This window comes from Phyllostomus discolor, chromosome 15, assembly GCF_004126475.2.
Source record: "Phyllostomus discolor isolate MPI-MPIP mPhyDis1 chromosome 15, mPhyDis1.pri.v3, whole genome shotgun sequence".
Taxonomy (NCBI): Eukaryota; Metazoa; Chordata; class Mammalia; order Chiroptera; family Phyllostomidae; genus Phyllostomus; species Phyllostomus discolor.
In genome coordinates, this window is record NC_040917.2 from 6,077,452 (window position 1) to 6,100,262 (window position 22,811).

At 44.3% G+C, this 22,811-nt stretch overlaps 1 protein-coding gene and 1 non-coding gene across 2 annotated transcripts; both read left to right on the forward strand.

Moving 5' to 3' along the window:
• Positions 1–1,540: 1,540 nt before the first annotated feature.
• TOMM20 (translocase of outer mitochondrial membrane 20) lies at positions 1,541–19,705 on the forward strand. The gene is made up of 5 exons (XM_028531363.2): positions 1,541–1,950; positions 7,128–7,174; positions 9,308–9,389; positions 15,465–15,607; positions 17,098–19,705. Exons 1-5 carry the CDS (start codon positions 1,830–1,832, stop codon positions 17,140–17,142), a joined length of 438 nt encoding a protein of 145 aa, XP_028387164.1. The 5' UTR covers positions 1,541–1,829; the 3' UTR covers positions 17,143–19,705.
• On the forward strand, positions 2,374–2,508 carry LOC114512498. Its single transcript, XR_003685805.1, has one exon. It is a non-coding gene; the product is annotated as a small nucleolar RNA SNORA14 (small nucleolar RNA).
• Positions 19,706–22,811: the final 3,106 nt, after the last annotated feature.

Genomic DNA, 22,811 nt, shown 5'->3' on the forward strand with positions numbered 1-22,811 from the left:
CCCAAACTTCACAGGTTAAGGGCACAGTCCCTACAGGACAACCCTCACTTTAGACAGCTGTCACAAATTGGAGGGGGAGGGGATGCCCTGGGCCACTGTTCTGAGCAGCCAGTCAATGTTAGTGAGGACTGGGGGTCCTCACTAACCCCAGGTTCAACAACCCACTGTAAGGACTCACAACTGAGGAATGTCCTGTAGCTATGATAGGTTTTATTATAGCAAAAGGATACAAATCAAAGCCCGCCAAAGAGAAAGCGGCGTGGGGAGAGGCCTGGGAATGTGCAAAGGTTCCATCGTCCCCTCCCTGGGGGGTCGGCACCCCTCCCGGCCCTAGACGTGGCACACCGATGTAACCCTGGGAGCTCCTGGGCTCCGTGCCCAGAGTTTTTATTCGGGTTTCACCGTGTAGGACCCAAAGTTGAATTCAACCCCCGCCCCCCTCGACTCCCAGATATGACCCGGATCAAAGTACCAACTCCACACTCGCACTGTCCGCTAGCCCCTGGGCCAGCCCTTCGGCGTAACTCCCAGCCAGGGCCGCAGAGAATATGTTACGGAGTTTGAAGTCAGGAAAGGAAGGATTTAAGGAGATGGCGCCATGCCCGGAGTCACAGGTACCTCCTACTCAGAGACCTGGCTTCCAGGGGCTTCCGGGGGATGAATTACACAGGGAGACATCGGTTTTCGTGGTGCCTGAGAGTGGAGTCGGGTCCCGGTCTCCACCGCCCGGGGGCTGCCAGGGCGGGGCGTGCTTGGCCACCACATCGGCCTCTGCGGTCGGCCGTGGAGTTGTTCCACCCAGCTTTGCAACGGTTTGTTCTGTGTGAAAGTTCTCCTTTCATGGGTCCAGAGCCCAAACAACTGAGGCCGTTTAGTTTGACCCAGCACCTGGTTTCTAAGACTTACTGGATGCTGAGCGAGCCTCATAGTCCTGAGGTCTTAACGATTACTAGGTAGGGCCACTTTGAGTCAACGGGGGAAAAAAAAAAATCAAAACCAAAGGCTGGATTAAAGAAAGTAAGGTGTCTGCGGGCTTAACAAACAGCGACCTTCCTGTCACTCGGGGCGCAGCGCTTCGGCGCACCGGCCCAGCAGCGGGCAGAGGACCCAGGGCCCTGGGCTGGACTGCCGTCTGGTATCTGCCCAAGGTTTTGTCTTTTAAAATTTAACCTACATATATAATGTTTCGTGTGGCTATAAAACTCACGTTTTCTTTTCTCCTTCAATCTCTCTTACCGGTTATATTTTTCTAGCATTGCTGCATCTTGTTTTCTTCCACCTGGAATACCGTATTGTAACATTCTTTTGAAACTCAATAACTAGTTATGGTGCTTTTTGCAAGATGGGTTGTGACTGGACTAGAAACAAGTCGCAGGCTGGCAACACTTCAAAAGAAAGTGAAGCATTTGACGTCAGCAACCTTGCACCCCCGCCAGCTCCAGTCGTGCGTACGTGCACGACCTCTCGCACACTCTGGATGCAGACTCGCACACCACTGCAGGCGTCTCAGAGACCCCGCCCACGCCCCCTGCGCAGACGCAGAAGCGGTTCGCGCGCCACCGCGCAGGCACTGCGGCGGGCGGCCCGGGGGCCTCCGCGCAGGCACTGCCCGGGACTGACGGTGGTTAGGGGTCTTCTGCTCAGGCACTGCCGCGGACGGCCCGGGGGCCTCAGGTGACGGGGCCGGAAATGGCGCGCTCGGCCTTTCCTTTTCCTCCGCAGCGAGCGCCAGTTTGAGCGGTGCGGTCCGCTCCGCTGCGAGGGTTCGTAGCCAACGGCTTCTTCTTTGGACCCCACGGCTGCGGACCCCTTACTGCGGTCGAGAAAAGATGGTGGGCCGGAACAGCGCCATCGCTGCCGGCGTGTGCGGGGCCCTCTTCATCGGGTACTGCATCTACTTCGACCGCAAGAGACGGAGTGACCCCAACTTCAAGAACAGGCTGCGAGAACGTGAGTGGGCCCCCTGCCCCGAGCCTGCTGTCTCCCGCCATGGCCGCCGCTCCACCTGTGCTCCCTCCCCGCCGGGTGGGCCCGGGGCGGCGGGTCGCCGCGTGGTGTTTAGGGCCTGGGGCGAGGAGCCACCAACCGGAAAAAGGTGTCGGCGCTGTCGCGCGCCCCCAGGGCTGCTCTTTTCCCTGCGTGATCCCTCCATTTTGGTGGAACGGGAACGATTTTCCCATTTTGTTTTCCCCACTTAGGTCGTATAAATGCACTCTTGTCTGTATTAAAACTTATGGCGTGTGTTGTGGGGAGCTTGGGTTTCTTTCTTGGCGTTCACCTTTTAAAACCTATTTTTAACGGAAAAGTCTCGTTTTTTATATTTTACGAGTTTCTGGGTGAGCCCAAGTCCTCAAATACGACGCAGTATCGTCGTTGCATTCTTAAACCCTCTTGGGAGCTTCGCTCTAAGTGCTTCCAAGATATGAGTGAATGCTACAGAAATTGCAGGAGAGTCCAAAGGACTGCGCTTCTCTTGTGGCTCAGTCTTATTTCATACCTGCGACATCTTTTGTGAGGATTTTTCACGAGAGGGAAATCACGTCACCACAACCTTTGTGATCTTTGAATTCTGGAGGCATACTCACTTGCAACAATAGAAGAGCACATATGTTGGAATGAGAAATAGTTTGTAACTTACCTGGTTGCTGAAACAGTTATTGAAGTTAAATTTGATATGTAAGTTATTGAAGCTCAGGAAGAACAAAGTGATTCTATTTCATAAGATTTCTTTAAACTCGATGTGTTCAGCAGCCACGTGTAGCTAGTGACTTCCGCAATGGACCACGCTGACCTCATACCATCTACAGCATGACAGCGAATTCCCAATCTCACGTCTTAGGCTGGCAGAGACAAAGAGATAATTTATCTAATTTAAGGTTAGGTAGACTAATGGAAAGAATGCTATTTTGGATTTGGCACTGAGTTTCCAGGCCTCGTTTAGTCACAGGTTAGCAGCATAATCTTGGGATTTCTGAATCTTATTTTTTTAGGTTGTAAAGTCAAGTGAGGTAATGCCACTTGGCTTCTCGTTGGTTTTGTGAGGAGTAAGATGTTTGAAGTGTCCGCCACCGTTCCTGACTGAGGGGAAGGTCCTCCATTAATAAGCCGGCCATAAGTGTAACTATCGGAATTTCGATCAGTTTCCCCTAGTTTCAAAAGTAGGTGCAGATGCAAAGCTCTGTACAGAATGGATTAACACTTTCTCCTTTGGGAATGCTGCAGTCCTTACTGTTGGAAACCTTGAGCAAACTAATTTTTGGTTTAAATAAAAACTACGATTTTAGGCAGATTAAGAAACCTGCCCTTTCAAAATTTATTTTCCATCTTTAATTCATTAATTTACCCTCTCATTTGAGCAGTAGCCTAATGATTTAAGTGGTCAGGTTTAAATTATTAGCTGAGTAACCTTGGGCAACCTACTTCAAGGTTTAGTTTCACTTTTGTAAAATGGTATAATAAAGGTGGAGTTCCATAGAGGCCTGTCCCGTAGTAATTGATGAATGCTGAAGATTGATTATGAATATAATTTATTTGATATTTCTTAAGCAATTAAAACTTTAATCCAGAGTAGTTTTGTAATCTGATTAAAGATAATTGTGTGATTGGCTGATCTTTAAGAACTTGAGGGTGTCTTGCATTTGTGTAATTCAGTGTAGTTAATTTTGAGTTTTTATAGTCTAATTTCTAATAGTTGTATCTGCAGAGTTTCTCAGAGGGTTCACTTTGGCTTGTTAGCTTTTTAAATTTTTTTTAAGGAGTCTTTAGGTTTAAAATAAGGTTTGAAATTAGATCAGGGATTCTAATTTATTTGGATTTTTGTGTCTCAATAGCAGCAGATTATGAGGCCTGTTGTGGCATAATTTTTATTAATTCAGCTAATCATTAATAAGTGAAAATTATTTATAATAACTTCCAAATTATTATTCTCACCACAGGTGTGTTTTTATACAGTACTGTATAAAGCGATTCATCATTTTAAAATATATTAAGTAATCTTGGTTAAATGAATGCTACTAGAATGACTTAAATTTGGGACTTCTTGTTAGCTTATATTTTTTCTGTATTTTTTATTTTGTTTGTAAAATATTGATTGATTGATTGATTGATTGATTTAGAGTGGGGAAGGGAGGGAGAAAAAGAGGGAGAGAAACACCATACGCCCCCAGACCCCAACCGGGTACCTGGCCTGGAACCCAGGCAGGTGCCCTGGCGGTTCAACTGGCAACCTTGTGGTTTCCAGGCGAGTGCTCAACCCACTGAGCCACACCAGCCAGGGCTTTAATATGTACTTTTTAAAAAGTAGACAGTTTGACCCTTTAGGCTTACACAATAGCCCTTGAGACATCTAGCCAATACTGAGTCAAGGCCTGATTTTGCTGATTGGTTTGCTAGCCTGTTACCATCTGTCCCTTTATCATAGAGATACTGTATCTGAAAATAAGTTAATGTAACAAGTTGTCTTATGAAACTAAAGCCAGAATTGTAATCTTATTGCTAGAAATTTAGAGCAATTAACAATCTTTAAAGTTGATAATTGTATCCAACATTCAGCAACAACACACTCCTCTCCACTCTGTAAAAGAGCAGTTATAAAAGTGGATAGTAATGGAAACTAAGTTTCTCTCTACTGTTTTTTTTTCTTTTTTACCATTTTTGTCATTTTACATAAATTATAGCTGTGGTATTTCTCTGTTTACTCCGTGAACTTGCCATGTTCCTTTCTGAGGTGACTTTTACTTTGATGGAAACATCTTCACTTCTGCAGCATTTAGAGGCAGCTTAGAGTAATGCTGGAGCGAGTATACGCGCTGTGCAGTTCAGCTGCCTGGGTCCGAGTACCCGTGTACCTCTTAACTAGTTGTGACCTTGGTCGATGTTCTCATCTGTAAAATGGGAGTGATAATAGCACATGTCTTCATGTTACTGTGAGGATTAAATAAGCTAACTATATCATTTAGAATAGCGTCCTGGCATTATAGTATTTAAAACTTACCGAGTGCTTACCTTAACATCAGCCGTTCCTTGCCTTCACGTCAGTTTCCTCTGTGAAGTCTTCCTTCCATCCTCTCCTGGTTTGGGCGCTCTCCTTGAAGCACTAGTCTGTGCTGTGATGCTTAGGAATTAGTTAACCTAGTCTGGTGTCATTCACTATTTCCTGCCGAAAGAGGGCAAGTTGAGGGTAGAAAATATTACGTGTTCTTTTTCCCCACAGTTAGTTGCCCAGTGATGAACAGTGAGGAAAGGTGGTTTGTTAGGAAAAATGGGCAGTCTTCAAATTAATATGCAAGATCCACTTTAACCTGTAGTTTGCTGTTGAAACTGCTAAAATTGTATTAAACCATATAATAGTAGCACTTTGTTTTATGGGGGTGGGGGTTGGCAAGAGATATGGGTGTGGTTAAAGCCAGTTTGAAAGGTTAGTTAAAAAAGAAGGAAGGCTCCCTGACCACAGTAAATTACGAGGCGAACAGCTCGCACTGCTTCTTCATTCACGGTAGGGATTCGGATTTGTGGAGCACGTTTGCTTGCTTGCTTACTTGCTTTATTATGGCTTTGTTCTCACAGTAGTAAAGTTAAGGGAGCTTTGTCTTTGGAAAGCAGGGATTTATGTGCTTGAGATCATCCAAGTAATAAGTATTAGAGCCTTACTTTCTTAGGAATGCCATATGGCTATTCTCCGTGTCACTGGCAGTTTTTAGCTCAGGAATTAGTATTGAACTAGATCAATAACAAATGCTTATATCACTTGTTATGAACCAGGCACTGTTAAAAAGTACTTTACCCACAGTAACTCATTGTATCCTCACAGCACTAGCGCGGATACTGTTCTTAGACCAGTTTTGCATAGGAGAGAAAGTGGGGCCAGGTCACTGTAGCTTGTCCAGGCGGCACTGCTAGTAAGGGGAAGAGCTGGCGTGTAAACAAAGCCTGTGCTTCCTCTGTGCCAGCACCTTCACGGGGGGTGTGCGATTAACCAGCAGTTTAAACGCTGTTCGAGTCCTATTTGGTTTTAAGGGTTGACTAAGTGACAATTAAGATTTTAAACATCTCGTACTCCTGAGATGTAATATTGCTGTTCCATAGCAAACACAAGACAAAAAAAAAAAAAACATCTTAGAGACTGTAGGCAGAGGTTTGTTTTCCTCATTTAGCCAGCAATAGTTGAATTAGAAATTTAGCATTTTTGTCAAATGTGTAAACTCTTTTCTTTTTTCTCCCCTCCCCCTTGTCCATGTCTCTCTCTCTCTCTCTCTCTCTCTCTTCCCCTCCCTCCCTTCCTTCCTCTTTAGAGAGAGGGGGAGGGAGGGAAAAATACAGAGATAGAGACATTGATGTGTGAGAGATACATCCATCAGTTACTTCTCACATGCCCCCAGCTGGGCACCCAGGCATGTGCCCTGGCCGGGAATTGAACCAGGTGGGCATTCAGTCTACAGAGCCACACCAGCCAGGGCTATTTTTTTATTTTATTTTTATTTTTTGTAAAGAAAATTTTCTTGCCCTGGCTGGGTAGATCATTTGATTAGACCATTGTCCCAATATGTCAAGGTTGTTGGTTCAATCCCTCATCAAGAGACATACAGGAATCAACCAATAAATGTATAAATAAGTGAAACAACAAACTGATGTTTCTCTTTCCTTTCCCCACTCTCTCTCAAAAAATCAATAAATAAAAAAATAAATAAAAAAAATTTCAAATGCTGAGTCCCCCCGCCCCCATTTAAGAATGCCAGTCAGTGTTCAACATTCAATAAATAGAATCTGTTACATTTCAGTAATGAAACTCCCTAACAGTGGTGGCTTAATTCTTGCTGATGTTTCATGGCCTGGGAAGGTTGCAGGGGAAGGCTTGCTCTTCTTGTAATTTACTCAAGAGACCCAGCTGTTAGAGCTGCCTCCATCCTGTAAATGACGGATCCTAAAGCCCCTGGTCAGGAAATGTGACATTGCCCAGCTCCTTGACCAGTGGACCTATTTGTGTGACCTGACCAGCAGGTTGCAAGGAGACCTGAGAGCCCAAGCGTCAGTAATGTTTTGGAAAGGCAATGAATGGCTGCCACCGCATTTAGACTTATTTTGATTCTCATTTTACCAATGACAAAATGAACATATTTCATTTCTTACAGGAAGAAAGAAACAAAAGCTTGCCAAAGAGAGAGCTGGACTTTCCAAGGTAATCACTTAATCTGTTTTTTGTTTAAATTGTACAGGGGCAGGCAAAAATAGGTTTCCAGTTGTGAGTAGGAGAAACAGTTCATTCTTGTATCATTATTATTGTATTTTCCATATGAACAACTGTAAACCTACTTTGCCCACCCTTGTATCATATACTTCATAGGAATAATTACTTAAAACTACTTCAAGTATATATTTTGAGAAAGCTAGCTTGATGATCTATTTTAAACTATAGCTTGCTGTTTTTAGGAATAGTTAAGTGAGTTCAATTGTAGATTATCCATCCAGTCCTTCCTTTCCCCCGCCCCCCCTTTTTTGGCAATAATAGCAGACACCTTACTGTCTGAGCCGTATTTAAGGGGCACTAAGGTGGTAGTCTCCAGAAGACATTTAAACTAGTGGGCTCAGACATCACTCAGCTGCTTCAAAATAATAAAGTAAAACATTTATTAATTTTTTTCTTTAGAAGAACCACGTGCAATTCATTTCAAAAGTTATGTAAGATTATTCGCACCCACTGATCCAGAATCTCATCACTTGACATTTTTTCACTTAGATGTAATATGTAAATGTAGATATAAATCTTTTTATTCATTTTTTTCTTTTCATAGATCCTGTGTTCATGATTATTTTAAATGACCACATAGGTTTATCTGCTTGATAAAAAAATGTCTGTGACATGTGTAAGTAAATTAAGTAAGTAAATGTTAATCAATGTGAACATAGCTTTTCTATTTTATTGACATTAGTTCCATTGTCTGGATTCCCAGGACTTGGACTACTGGATCAGGAGTGGTTCTTTTTGAAGCCAGTTGAGGCAAGACAAAATTTTTTTTTAAATCTATATTTTTCAATTGGTAGAATTTCTATCATTTATTAGTTAATTTTTTAAAGATTTTATTTGTTTATTTTTAGAGGGGAAGGGAGGGAGATAGATAGATAGAGATAGAGATAGAGAGAGAGAGAGAGAGAGACAGACAGACATCAATGTGCGGTTGTTGGGGGTTATGGCCTACAACCCAGGCATGTACCCTGGCTGGGAATCGAACCTGGGACACTTTGGTTCCCAGTCCGCGCTCAATCCACTGAGCTACGCCAGCCAGGTGAGGCAAGACAAAATTTAATGGATAAATGTTGCATTTTGTTATTTTGAAATATTTGTAATCAGTGCAGCAAACTGCCTGGGCATGATCATAGCAAAGTTGGTAACTGGGAGACAACCACATGCTTGTTCTGTTGTGTCTACACTACCTTTCTGAGATGTGTCCATCACGTTTTTAGTGGTCAATTCAAGGGTAGAGGAAATAGGTATATTAAAGACATGTGTCGGTATGTATTTTTAGATTCAGGTATGATCAAATTCTTGCTGTAGGTTGGGGTAGTCAATGAGAGATGCCTTCACTTTCAGAAATTAAAATCTTTTTCACCCATGTTGGATAATGGGAGTGATACATAATATAATCCAAAAACCAAAACCTTACAGTAGTAGGACTCTAGGGTTTTAAATAAAAAGGAACTTTTTAATAGTAAGTTTACATTTTTAAAAAGACACACTAAATAGCTGGTGGTATTATATATTATCATAATCATTTGGTCTGGTGATGTGTAACAAACTGTAAAACAAAAACACAGAAATGCAGGCTTGTTTAAATAAAGCTGCTTACAACTGTAATAGCAAAAAATTAAAAATACCTCAAATGCCCAGCAATGATTATGCAACTGTATATTCCTTAGGGGTATATTCTATTACCATTTAAAAATCATCTTTCAGGGCATGTAAAATGTATACAAAATAATGTTGGAATAGAAGAATGTATTGAGTACAGTTACATAAAAATCTATGATAATGATGGTCAAAAAATGGTAATGTGTGTGTTATATGGTAGAGGTATTTATTCCTTTTTTACTTCAGGTTTGACTCACAGCTTTCTAAGAACTGTTCAATACCAGTTTGATCAATAAATTTTTTTTCTTACATTTATTTCAATGCAGATACTAAACTAATCCTTATGAGTTTTGTTGAAGAGTAAATTTCAATTTTTGGTTTTATTTTTAGTGGTATGATTGTCTGTGTATTGGTTATGTCCCCTGACATAATTTTGTTATCAATTATTGACTATTCTGCTTCTAGTTACCTGACCTTAAAGATGCTGAAGCTGTTCAGAAATTCTTCCTTGAAGAGATTCAGCTTGGTGAAGAGTTACTAGCCCAAGGTAATAGTCGTGTAAGAAAACAAAATTCAACCAAGAAAATTTGACATCTACGTGGCTTTATTAAGCGGTTTATGAATAGGGCAGCATCCTGTCTAGCAACTAGAAGGACGCTCTTTCCAAGGAGTTATACAAAATGGAAGGTTTTTATAGGAAGCAGGGTGGGACATGGGAGCTGTTAGTAAAAGAAAAAGGGTTCTGTTGGGGACATCTTTTCTTGGTGGGGGGGAGAGGAAGGGTTCTTACCATGCAGATTGCTTTTTTCTGTGGGGCTGGGGGAGGGCCTAGATGACAGAGTACTTTATTGGTTCTTGACCAGAAAATTGCAGACTGGTTCATTAAGATTATGTTTCGGGGAGAGGTTGGAAATGCAGTTAGATCAGACGTGAAATCTAGGTTTGGTATCGGGTTTTTTTTAAGACAAGTGACACTGTAGGGCCAATGTAATTTTCTTCAATAGTTATTAAAAGGCTAGAAAACTAGGTAGAACTCTCCCCGCTGATGTAAGTTTTTGATGATAAGGGGCTTTTTCGGTGTGCTGTTGTCACCACACCTGGTGTTCTGTTGCCCATTGCACACAGAGGAGACACTGCTCTGAGGCAGCAGGTCCTCCACGGAGGACAAGGTTGACCTGGCAGGCAGCCAGGCAGGACCAGAGACAAGGCTCGGGTTCGTCTCCCCGAGTGAGGACTTGGAGGGAGTTCAGAGGGGCAGAAGGAGGAACTACACGTGCTGTGTGTTCTGACTCGGGAGTCTTGGGTGGACAGTCTAGGAGCCAAGCCATCTAGGGAGCAATGGGGAAGGTGAGAAGAAACAGAAAAGAATTCCGGGTGGGCCGGGTCGTTCACTGAGATCCGGGTGCGGCAGCCTTGCTTCTGGGTCCTGACCGCAGGGCGGGTCTGTGCACAAAGGCCCCGCCACAGGTGGGTTTGGGTTCTGGCTGCCACGGGGCCAGCTGGACCTATTTGTTGCCTCTCGGGCCTGGGTGAGCCCCCGGGACCCGTCTGACCCAGCCTGGTCCAGGGTCTCTGGACGCTGCGGAGAAGGCCTGCTGTTACCTCCCAGAAGACACTAAACACTAGGGAACACTACCAGGTTCTGGCCTCGGTGTTAGGGCCCTGTTTTCAGTACAGCTGTTTCTTAAACAGTTACTCTAACTTCTGTCTAAATACAGTCTTGTGCCCTGGCAGGTATGTCTCAGTGGGTTGGGCACTGGCCTGCGAACCCAAGGGTCACCAATTTGATCCCTGATCAGGGCACATGCCTGGGTTGTGGGCCATGTCCCCAGTTGGGGACGTGCAGGAGGCAACTAATCCATGTTTTTCTCCTTCCTTCCTCTCTTCCCCTCCCTCTAAAAATAAATAAATAAAACCTTTTAAAGTAAATACAGTCTTGCGTTGTCATGTAATGACATTTTGGTCAAGGGTGGACTACATATGCAACGCTCAACCCTTAAGATTATAGTGGAGCTGAAAACTTCTTGTTGCCTAGGAACATTGTAGATGTTGCTAGGCAACGGGGTGTTCAGCCACACATTACTTACGTGTTTGTTGTCATGCCTGGTCTAAGCTGTAGGGAACAGGATTTGTCACCCCAAATTGTCTCTTCGGCAAAAGGGTTATTTTAGGCTGGGTAATTTTAAGAAACACTGACATGGGAGCAGCTCTGAAAACGAAGGAGAAGGTGCCCTATGTGAAAAGTATCTACATGTGTAAGGGAAATCTCCCTTTGTCAGGGGGTCTCCCTCTCCTTGTACTGGGAAGAGGGTGACCTTATCTCTAGAAACTTATCAGTGCAGAAGACGGTGACTTCAGTCTAGAATAGTCTTACCTTGTTTACTGTGCTTTTCCCGGTCACCTCCTATAACCGACTTCTCCCCACCTCCATCCTCTTCTGTCTTCTGCTGGAGAGGGTGTTTAAGGGGGTGGCTTCAGCCACCTTGGTGAGGTTCTCCGTTTTGTTGGGTCTCTCAGGAATACAGATAAACAGCTTTTGTTTTTCTCCTGCACAAAACCTGCTGCCCTGCCAGTTGTATAAAGTTACAATACCTTTCTATGTTTAGATACGCCAATACTTAGCACTGTGTTACAGTTGCCTACAGTGTTCAGTACAGTAACCTGCTGTACAGGCTCGTAGCATGGGAGGTGTGTAGTAAGCTCTGCCGCCTGGGTGTGTGTAAGTAAGTGCATGCTGACGTTCGCACACTGCTGAAATTGCGTAACGACGTATTTCTCAGAATGCAGCCCCATCATTAGGCAGTGTGTGACTGTTCCAAGACAAGCTGTTAGGCATTTAGTAATGTGAGGGTTGTGTTATTTAAGACTGGCTCTAGAAATTAATGTTTCTTGTGTCGATACATTTTGAGTGAGTCTTATGTTCACTTGATACAGAGAAGGTAATGAATAATCTTTACAATGGGGACATTTTAAGTTGTTTAGAGAATATAGTCATTGCACAATACTTAAAAAATTTCTGTTGTGAAATTGAAATGATCAAATTGAAAAATGTGAGAACTATAATTCATTCAGTAATTTAGTCTTAAAATATTTACAGATATTTTTAGTGTTAAATTAGCTCTTCTCTCAGAAGTAGCTTTAAAGTAATTGCTGTCATTAATTTAAAATGTATTAAGTTTTGCCCTGGCCAGTGTGGCTTAGTTGGTTGGGTGTTGTCCCATAAACTGCCAAGTCACGGGTTCGGTCCTCAGTCCGGATATGTACAGGTGGCATCTCACAGATCTCTCTCACACATCGATGTTTCGCTCCCTCTCTTTTTCCCTCCCTTCTCCTCTCTCAGCATGTCCTGGGGCAAGGTTTTTTTGTTTGTTTGTTTGGTTTTGGTTTTTGTTGGTTTGTTTTAAGCTTCAAGTTTTTCTTACACTCATCACTGTATCGTAAGAGATAAAGACAGTATTGCACTGTATGCTTTTGGTTTTTTGATTCCTTTATGAGAACAGACTAAAAGTTTAAGATGGTGACAAACCATCTTTACCTTTTGTTGTATCTTTCCCAAGAAATAACTTTTTGCCCTGGCTGATGTGGCTCAGTGGATTGAGTGCCAGCCTGTGAACCAAAAGGGTACTGGTTCAGTGCCCACTCAGGGCACATGCCTGGGTTTGCTTGTGGGTGAGGTCCCCGGTTGGGAGTGTGCAGGACAAACCAGTCGATGTTTCTTTCTCCCTCCTTCCCCTCTTTTTAAAATTAAATAAATCTTTTAAAAATTAAAAATAACTGGGTTTTTTGAGGAAGTGATTATCTTTGGATTGTGAAGTAGGCGATAAGTAAAAAATGGGAAAATGACTTAACAGAAAATAATTATGTGACTTTTTTTCCCCAATACAAATAAGAAAAATGTGAGGTTTAATCATAGAGCACTGAAATCATCACAAGGATTATTTGAGAGGATATAATTATGTTACTTTAAAAAAACTTTATTAATTTTAGAGAGAGGGGAAGGGAGGGAGAAAAGAGAGGCTGAGAAACATCAAACAGTTTCTTTTTGCTTATGCCCCAGCTGGGGACTGAACCCACAACTCAGGCAGGTGTCCTGACCCAACAGCGAACTGGCAACTTTCCCTCTTTGCAGGATGATACCCAACCAACTGAGCCACACCAGTCAGGGTAATTATATTACTTTAATATCTGAATAGAAGATTTTGCATGTGTAGTGATTCATATCTGTTTTTAAGGATTATAATGTTTCAGTTTATGCAGAACATTCTCAAGTAAATGATGTTCTTCATGCTCATAAAGATGTCTATACTACCAAAATTTTCTTCTAACTCCCCCAAAATACAAACATTTTAAATTAATTTACACAGATAGTAGAATATAGTGTACTCCTTATTACTTACATTTCCATTATCTTAGAGATTCGTGCACTGTGGCCCTTTGTCTGATTTGAGCTGTTAGATCCAGATTGAGGACAGTTACCCATGGTGATGGGGCAGGTTAAGGAGGGACAGGGAACAGTTGATCTTTTGTCCAAGTTCAGTCCTACACTTCAGCCCAGCACACCCAGAGAATTACTTAGCTGCCCAGCTTGCTTTCTTTTGGTGGAAACTAACAAGCCAGCCAGAGGTAGAAGACTCAGGTGGTGAGGATCAGAGTACAGGTCAGTATCAGAGTAAGCCAGGTGGGGAAGCATAAGCACTGTGGGCGGTGAACTTCATTGCTCAACAGGTTCCCCTTCATCCAGGCCTCTTCCCTACATGTGTCCCTTTAACTGAGTAAGGTCTTATCTCAGGCTGTGTGACTGGGGGCAGGCCGCACGTGCAGACAGGAAACGGCTTCACCTGCACTGAGGGGCTGCGGTTGCTCACACACTGTTCACAGTGGATTTGGAGATCTGGGAGGCATCTCAGTGATCCCCTGTGTTCCACGCATACCACTGTGGTAGCTGTTTCCACTTGATACCTGTGTCTAAAGATACAGGTTGTGATGCATCGATTCACGCAAACACATTTTCAAGTACATTTTGTCCTTCGTGCTCATAAAGATGTCTAAGTTACTACCGAGACTTCTACTGTCCCCAGGCAACCATGTAATTCCCCTTGGTGCCTGTAAGTCAATGGCTGAAGTGAGTATTCCATGGCCAAGCGGCACCTTAATTTTCAAGTCAGTGGAGCCATTACTGAGTCTGTTGATGGAAGTGCAAGCCCATGCAAAAGACCCAAGTCTTGTATTTTAGATTTTCTGTTTTATTTTTAATGCTTCTTTGCTGAATTCTGCTTTTTAAACAATTTTTAAAGGTTTTATTTATTTATTTTTACAGATACAGGAAGAGAGGGGGACAGAGAGAGACACTGATGTACAAGAGAAACATTGATTGGTTGCCTCTCGCATGCCCCTAACTGGGGGACCTGGCTTGCAACCCAGGCATGTGCCCTGACTGGGAATTGAACTGGCATCCCTTTGGTTCACAGGCTGGCACTCAATCCACTGAGTTACAACAGCCAGGGGGTTTTGTTTGCTTGTTTGTTTAAAAGAAAATATAATTTCTTTTTAATTTTATTGTGAACCTTGAACTGCTCTAAAAAATTTGTAATAAAAAAGATTTCAAATAGAGGATTTTTAATAATGTACATTAAAAGGACTTCCTGCGTTGAAAAGTCCTGTATAGAATATTTAATTTTAAACTGTATTTAATAGTGTAAAATTCATTTGCTCTGAGAATTTGGGGCAGTCTTTGGAGTATGATTTCAAATGGAATTAACTGAGAATAGGGGCCACCTCTCAAGTACTTACTCAGTTAGGGAAACCTTCAAAAACTATATACCTGGTGTAATTTTTTTTCTTTCAAAAGTAGTACAACTATTGCAGGAATTTTTTTAAAGATTTTATTCATTTATTTTTTAGAGAGGGAAGGGAGGGAGAGAGAAACATCAATGTGCAGTTGCTGGGAACCATGGCCTGCAACCCAGGCATGTGCCCTGACCGGGAACCGAACCTGCGACACTTTGGTTCGCAGCCCGAGCTCAATTCCCTGAGCCACACCAGCCAGGGCTATTGCGGAAAATTTGTAGGTAAATAAAAAGACTAAATCCTACTACTCAGAGATAACCACTGTTTTTTTACCTGCTTCTTCCTGCCACTTCTATTAGTATGACCATTTTGCTTATAGCATCACTTAACACATATTTTTTAACTTACATGTGGTAATACAGTACCAGGGATTAGTTTAAGATGAAATTGGCTCTCTCTCTTTCTGCCTCAGTCCCCAACTTCCTGTTCTCCCTTCTCATAGAAGGGTGTTCCATTGTTAGCAATTTCTTATGTAATCTTTCAGAAATATTCTGACTTACAAATAGTAATATACGTGGACGTTTCTGCACCTTAATTTTCCCCCTTTTGTATGTGTATTGGAGATACCTCATACCAGCGCATACAGGCTGGCCCGTCCTTGTTAATGGCTTCATAATATCAGTTACATGAATGTACTGTAGATTATTTTCAAGTTCTTACTTACATGGTGTTTTTGGTCTGTACCGATTAGAGGTGCAGTGAAGACTGTAGAGTTGAATTCCTGACAAAGGCAGAGGCTTTTCAGGTTCTGTGTGTTTTCCTGTCCACCTTCCAGGCGAATACGAAAAGGGCGTGGACCACCTGACCAATGCGATCGCCGTGTGCGGACAGCCGCAGCAGCTGCTGCAGGTGCTGCAGCAGACACTCCCCCCGCCGGTGTTCCAGATGCTTCTGACTAAGCTTCCCACGATCAGTCAGGTGAGGATTTGAAACGTCATGTGATAAAAGCAGAACCTGAGAATTCAGTGTTTTGGGGACATTAGCATTTAAAAATGAACCTAGTGAAATGGTGGAATCATGAAACTCATCCATATAATGAAAATAGTACTCGAGACAATAGTGCTTGGAATTTTCTTCCTGAGTGGAAAAACATCCAGGTGACTGGGAGTAAGACCTAGTGATCGTGTCTGAGAGATGGATCCGGAAGTGTGCCTCTGAGAGTGACGTCAGACCGTAGTATTCCAATCCCAGAATTCAGGCCATTCTCAACTACTTCTTGACACTGGCTTTCTGCCCCCTCTCATGTGCGGCCCTGCATGCAGGTCCGAGGCATGATGGAGGAGCCGGGATGGCATAGCCTGGCGAGTAGGTTGTAAAGGACCCTGGACCCCTCTGACCTCGCTTGTCGAAAGGCCCCAGCGCCTCACGTCTGCCAGGGTGGGGCTTGGGTTCAGCATTGTTTCACTACATCCCCAGATCCCTACTGAATAGGGCGAAAGGTGACACCATTTGTGTACACAACCCGTAACTGAAGAGTTGAGTAAAGCTCCTGCTGTTCCTTTTTAATCCTTTCCAAGTGAATCTACTTGTTGGAAGGGCATATCTGTTACATGTTTTAATTTCTACATTTGGTATGATTAAAAACTCACTAAAATGATGGTGTAATTCTTCAAAATGATCTTTACTCCACTGAATTGGAAAGGGGTGAAAGAAGACAGATCCCAGAGATTTATTAGGGGAGAGGGTTGAAAAACCAAGGAGTTGGTCTTAATCTTTTTTATTTTGACTGATGTGGTTCCCCGCCTGTATTAGAACCCTTTATTAAACGTTATTTGCACTTTGAAAAGCAGCCTAGTATGTAGAGCTTTGGGGAAATTGACTTGAGGGGGATGTGATATCTTGAAATATGGATGAATTCGGGATGAAGCCTTAATTCCTTTCTATAAAGATGACCTTTTTCACTCAGCTAACTTGTCTCATGTTATCTAGAAATGTTGTTTTCAAGGTACTAATTGGAGAATACTGCATTCTTTCTTCATATAAGGATTTGGAGCATTTCCAGGCCAAGAAGGGAAATATTTGGAGCATAGAATGCTCAGCATTCTTAGCACTCATCCGTATTTTCAGTTTATGTAGGAATACAGAGAGATTTTGAATTCATTTTCACTTCAGTTATGTAATTGTCGCACATGTTATGTAACATGTAGCACAATAAAATGGTATGCCTCCTTTACTTGTTTGAATTTTGAAATGAGACTGACAGTAGTTATGATCATTATTTTCTTAGATGGTAATGTATAAAGTGTTTAATGTTGAAATCTCAGAATAGGTAAACTTTAGGTAGATCTATTTCTTGGAATACAAAAGGCATCTCCTTTTTTAATTTTTATTTAAACAAAGGGCATTTTTGTTGAACCTGATTATATCCTTATACTTTGTAAGAGTTAAACATATTTTTCTTCTTTCAGAGAATTGTAAGTGCTCAGAGCTTGGCTGAAGATGATGTGGAATGAGACAAATGTCAACACAATAATCTCCATTAAAAGATGTTTTTAAAATCTTAACTTGGAAGATGAGCAGCTCTGGGGGAATAAGGGCAACTAGGCTTGGTATGGACTGTCCTACACTAAATCTACCAAAGTCAACTTCTACTTTGTGTAGATCCATTCGTCTTTTATTTATTTTTCCCAGTGAAGAGTGTATTTTGATAGAGCTTTTCATTTTATAAATACACTATCAGTTACTGAAATATCATGGATTTTGTTTATTCCTAAAATGTGTAATTAAAATGTACATATAACATCATATTACGTACATCAGAAATATCCAGTGCTCAGTTTTGAAAGGCATTGAAAGCAGGGGGAAGCTGAAGAATGGACTTTTTTTAAGCTAGTACACTTGGCTGCACATCAGGAAATTGGGTGGAAACATGATTGTGTTTATCAAAACTGGGCATTAAAGTCTTTGAGACCACGCCTTTGCGCTTAATCCCGCAAACGTGTAAGATGTGCTGCTGTGCGGAGCTAACGGCCTCACCCGCCCTGCGCATCGGTCTGGAAACGTTTTGTTGGAGGTGGTGGCTTACTGTGCTCTGGATATTATCTCCTGGTGTTGTAGGTGCATGAACTTGCAAATAGCACTGGGAACTAGATCTCTGTGTGCCCCAGTGTAGCTGTCCAGCTTCTCCAGTCACTGCTGCCTGCCCACTTGCCTCACTCACGAGATGAGGGGGTTGGCGTGCGCACCCAGAGAAGCGTCCCTTGCAGCTCTTCATTTGGTCGTGCTTCAGCATTATGAAATCCACCCTTCTGAGGGGCAATCAGGCCTTGCATTTTTTTATTCTCTAAATTTTGCATGCTTGCCTGGCTTAGTATTTCTGAAAGTATTTTTTTAAGGTATTGTAACATTGTTTTTCACTGGAATCATGTGGTTCTGTCACTGCTCTTGTAAATTAATCTGAAATTTAACCTTTAACTGAGATGATATGCTTGTAAAAACCTATTTCTTTGCTTTTATCTTATGTACCTCCTTAATCCTTTAATCTGATCCATTTATCTTGTTGTGACGAGAATAAGGTATAGCCTGTGGCTGGAGACGTGAGAAGACTGGAGGTGATGGGACCTCTTATTGACAAAATAGTGACATTATCTGCAGTCACAGATTCGGTATCAGACCTGAGCATAAGGGTCTTGGGCACTAATAATGATCTGCTGAACCAAACAGCATCTCTGCTTCTGTTCTGTCTAAAAATCTCTGCAGCGATCTCAAAGTCTCTTCCTACGTGTACTAGGCTTTTTATTTTGTTTTACTTACAAACTTCTTGAACCTCGGGCTTTGCAGTGGCTGTGGTCCAGAGGAAAGAGTTTGGGATACGACTCCAGTTTCTGTCTCTGGACCGCCACCCCGGCCTTGGACAAGTCGTGTGGCATCTCTGAACTTCTGTTATCCCCTTGTACAAAAAGAGGACCAGGCGACTCACACATTTAACGACTTCCCCAGGTTCCTTCCAGGCTTGTGATCCTGAACCTTAAAACAGTGCTTTTTTTACTACACCTAGCACACGCTTTTTGGGGTGACCAGTAGAAACATGCTAGTTAGTCAATTTTACTAATAGAATCCCCAGTCCAAAGCAGAGGGTCAGTTGGTCATTGGTCAGTGAGTAGCAACAGTCTTCTAGCTTGTACCCGCCCAAACAAAAAAGTGTAGAGAACAGAGGCCACCAGAAGGTAGAGAAGAAGGAACATAGGGCCAGAGGGAATGTGGGGTTGGGGGGGAGATCAAGAGAACAGGCCTGGAAACCCTGGGGACTGGCAGGGGCCTGGGGGAGGGAGCCCCGGAGCCTGGAGTGCATCCTAGCGGGAGGTCACTGTCACTCGCTTGCAGCTGAAGCCTGGCTCTGATGAAGGCTTGCTGCGGGGGCAGTGGCCTCTGCACTTCAGAGCTGACTCAGCCAAGTGCACATTCTTATTTAAATAAATGAGAGCTTTGGTGCTTTAAAAATAGGTACCACTTTTGAAAGCCAGCTGTGTTAGGTTAAAAAGAAAATTTGCCCCCAGCACATAATTGCTGAACAGTCCCCTGGAACCAGGCAGTCACGCTGATGCTGGCCACATGGTGCGCAGCCCCAGATGGGAGCGGAGTGGTGGCCGCCGGCCTGTTCCCCTGTGCTCGTGTTGCACACGTAAAATCTTCGGATATGGGAATAATAAGTGCACATTGGCATGCCTTTGGGGGAGGAGGTCTGTTTGGTTCCACGATCTGTACTTCAAGGGAAAGCATTCGAACGGGCTCGCCTGGTAGCAGCGCTGCTCTATTAACAGATTCCCAGGACTTGTGTCCACACCTCACATGTAAAACCTCGTACAGTGTGCATAGTAGGCTAGCAGGCCGTCGACCTGCTGCTTTCTGACCCTGTTGAATCAATCTGTGGCCCAGAGTGTGCAAATGAAATGTTATTGCAGAAGAGATTATGAGATAATCGGTATATCGTACAAAATTTTCTTTCTAGTAACATAAATGCAGTTTATCATTGCTTGTGCCTCAACTGTTTAAGTGACTATTAAAGGGCTTGGAGAACATTTTGGCTTGGTGTTTATTTGCAGAAGTGAATTCTGAACCGGGTGACTCCCAGGTCGTGGCACCCAAGTGTTTAGGTTTCAGCCTCCCTCCGAGGGTGTTGGCAGCTGCGCAGCTTCTCCCCAGGAATGTGCACATTTGCCTTTGATTTCAGGGGGTTCACAGATTCAGGCTAGGAGGCCCCTGCCTGGATGTCAGGCAGGCGAGGACTCTGCAGCCGTGGCTGTCCAGCTGCAGCAGGTGTCGGAACCACCTGGAAGGCTGTGACAGCAGACTGCCAGGCACTGGGCTGGGCCAGGAGCAGCAGGACCATTGGGCCCTTCTGTCGGGTTCCCAGGGTTCGATGCTGCTGCTGGTGGGGGGTCCTGCCATGAATGAGACAGACAGGGACGCTCAGCGGTGATGTGGAAGAGGTGACAGGACGTTCCTGTCACTGTCACTGCTGGCTGTGGTCAGACGGGGCCCTCCAGCCCTCTGTGACAGTAACAGTGAAAGTGATTGAAACGCCAGCACTCGAGTGAGCATGATCTGAAGCATGAAGACCGTCATGCTCAGGTGATGCATTTAAGAGGCCAGTCCATTACAGGGTGCTCGAGGGGAGTTTCTCCAAACTGGACGTGATGTTGCTTGCTCAGAAATTACTCTCCGTAAGCATTTTAGTAGGGAGTCTTTAAATTTCTATTCTAGCTTTGGGGCAAATCAAATAGATTTTTCCCCTTTGGGGTACAAGGTTTCTAGGACTGTGTGTGTGTGTGTGTTTGCCTTTTAAAGGCCATAGCAGTGTTCTGGAAACAGCCCGGAGGCATTGTGGGGGCACTAAACACTTTAATTCCCACCGGTAGTGGTCAACTACTTTGATGTCAGGCTAACAAGCTAGGAGTTGGGCTGGACAGAGGGAACTGGGGAGGAGGCTGTGGTTACGCTGGAGCTTGATCTGGCACCTGGTGTTGAGCGGTGTCCCCATGTGTCACGTGCTGGCACGCGGGCACGTTCAGGGAGAAGTGGATCCCGCTGGAACTGGGCTGAGATCGGGGTCCGTGCAGCCCTGCCTGCTCTCCACACAGGAGGGGACGGACGGAACTGAGCTGCCTGCGCTTGCTCCCTGGCGGTGGGCGTCTCCGCAGAACTTTTCTCAGTTCACTCAGAGCCACACAGAAGAGCAGTCCCCAGAGAGGTTGCTCGCCCTGCTCAGCATTCAAGGAGGACAACTTTGTGGTGCTAGCAGAGGCTGATTTCCTCTTTAAGACCAGTTGTTTCAACATCCCGTTCCTAGAGGGCACGCAGTGGCTTCCAGCAGCATCCGCTGCGGTTCCACTGTTAAGCAGGGCTCTGGTGGCAAGTGTAGAAACCCCGTGGGGAAGAGGGGTCCAGCTGGGGGCACGGGCAGCTCCAGCCCACGCAGACGAGGTCAGGAACATTGCGGAGCTCCAGGAAGTGCCGGCCCAGCCTGAGAAACCTGCCCGGTGTCCTGCAGTGAACGGAAGACTCCTGGTCACCCCCTGCCCCCCGCAGCTTTACACATACAGCTTACATGTGTTTAAGATGTGCAAGGGGTGTTTTTGATGGACTGCATTGTGAAATGATGACCACCTTCAACCTCCTTAACATCTGTCACCTTGTCGTCACCTTGGTGTGCGTGGTGAGACTACGTAAGACCTACAGATTTCAAGTGTGCAGTGCGTACTCACTGTCGTTGCACACTCTACGCTAGATCTCTTCCCACCTGGGAGTCTACCCTTCGACCACCGCCTCCTCGTTTCCTCCAGCCCCCACCCCAGCTCTTGGTAACCACCCTTCTTCCACTCTGTTTCTGTGGACTTGAGGTTTTTGGATTCAACGCATGAGATGCAGCGTTGGCCTTTCTGTGTCCGGCTCATTTCACTTAGCGTGTCCTGCAGGTGCATTCGTGTTGGATGTGGAGGAATTTCCGTTGAAGGCCGACTGCCATTGTATGTGTGAGTCACATGTCCCGTGTGCGTCCATCCACAGACAGACACTGAGGTTGTCTCCTGGCTCGGCTGCTGTACACAGTGCAGGCACCTCCGAGACGGGGGTTCCACTTCCTCCAGACGTACACCCAGAAGTGGGATCGCTGGGTCATGAGGCAGTTCTGTGTCCAGCTTGTGGAGGACCCTCCACGCTGCTTCCCACACTGGCGGCACGAGGCTGCATTAGCACCTCCAGTGCACGAGGGTTCCCTTCTCCCCGCACCCTCACCCACTTCTGACTTCGCGATCCCAGCCCTTCCGGCAGGTGTGAGGTGGTTTTGTGGTTTTGATTTGATTTGGTTGTGGTTTTGATTTCCTCTCCCTGATGATGAGTGATGCCGAGCACCTTCTCGTACACATGTTGGCCATGTGTCTGTCTCTGGAAAAAAGCATTCAGGTCGTGGGCCCGTCGTAAAACTGGGTTGGGTTGGGTTTTTGTTTGGCTATCCAGCTGTATGAGCGTCTTACATTTTTTGGATATTAACCACTTATCAGATACGTGTTTTGCAGCTATTTTCTCCTCTTCTGTAGGTTGTCTCTTCTTCATGTTGCTGATGGTTTCCTTTGCTGTGCAGAAGGTTTTAGTTTGACTGAGTCCCAGCTTATTTTTGCTGTTGGTGTCAAACACAAAAAACCGTCGCCAAGGCATGTCAGAAAGTGTTGAACTCTTGAATCCGTTTCGAGTTGATGTTCATGTATGGTGCAAGTAAGGCCCCATTTCTTGTGTTTGTGTTGGGAGCCAGTTTTCCCAGCACCGTTCATTGGAGAGTTGGCCTTTCCCTGTTGTATATTCTTGGCTTTTCCGTCTAGGATGAGTTGGCTGTAAGATTCAAGGTTTATTTAAATCAGGGACGGTAACCTGCACTGTGTGTAGCAGAGGAGGGCTGTTTCTGTTTATTTGTAAGAGTCGGAGCACTTTCCACTTAGAAGAGGAGACCTGATGAGCAAACGGAACGCCGCTATGCGACTCAGGTTGCAGGGGGAGCGGCTGCTGCTGTTCTCGTGGGAACACGGAGCTCGAGGAGGCGTGAAAGCACACAGTGTCCCCGAAGTCTTGTCAAAGCTTTTTATAAGACGAACGTTTTTGTTCTTTATAATTGTGCAGTGTCTGACATGAA

What these genes read in the sequence shown, in the direction of transcription:
- TOMM20 (XM_028531363.2), top strand. Translation starts at nt 1,830, where the DNA reads ATGGTGGGCCGGAACAGCGCCATCGCTGCCGGCGTGTGCGGGGCCCTC. An exon ending in AGAGAGCTGGACTTTCCAAG is followed by an intron (nt 7,175 to 9,307) that starts GTAATCACTTAA and finishes TTCTGCTTCTAG; the next exon opens with TTACCTGACCTTAAAGATGC. An exon ending in AGCTTCCCACGATCAGTCAG is followed by an intron (nt 15,608 to 17,097) that starts GTGAGGATTTGA and finishes TTCTTCTTTCAG; the next exon opens with AGAATTGTAAGTGCTCAGAG.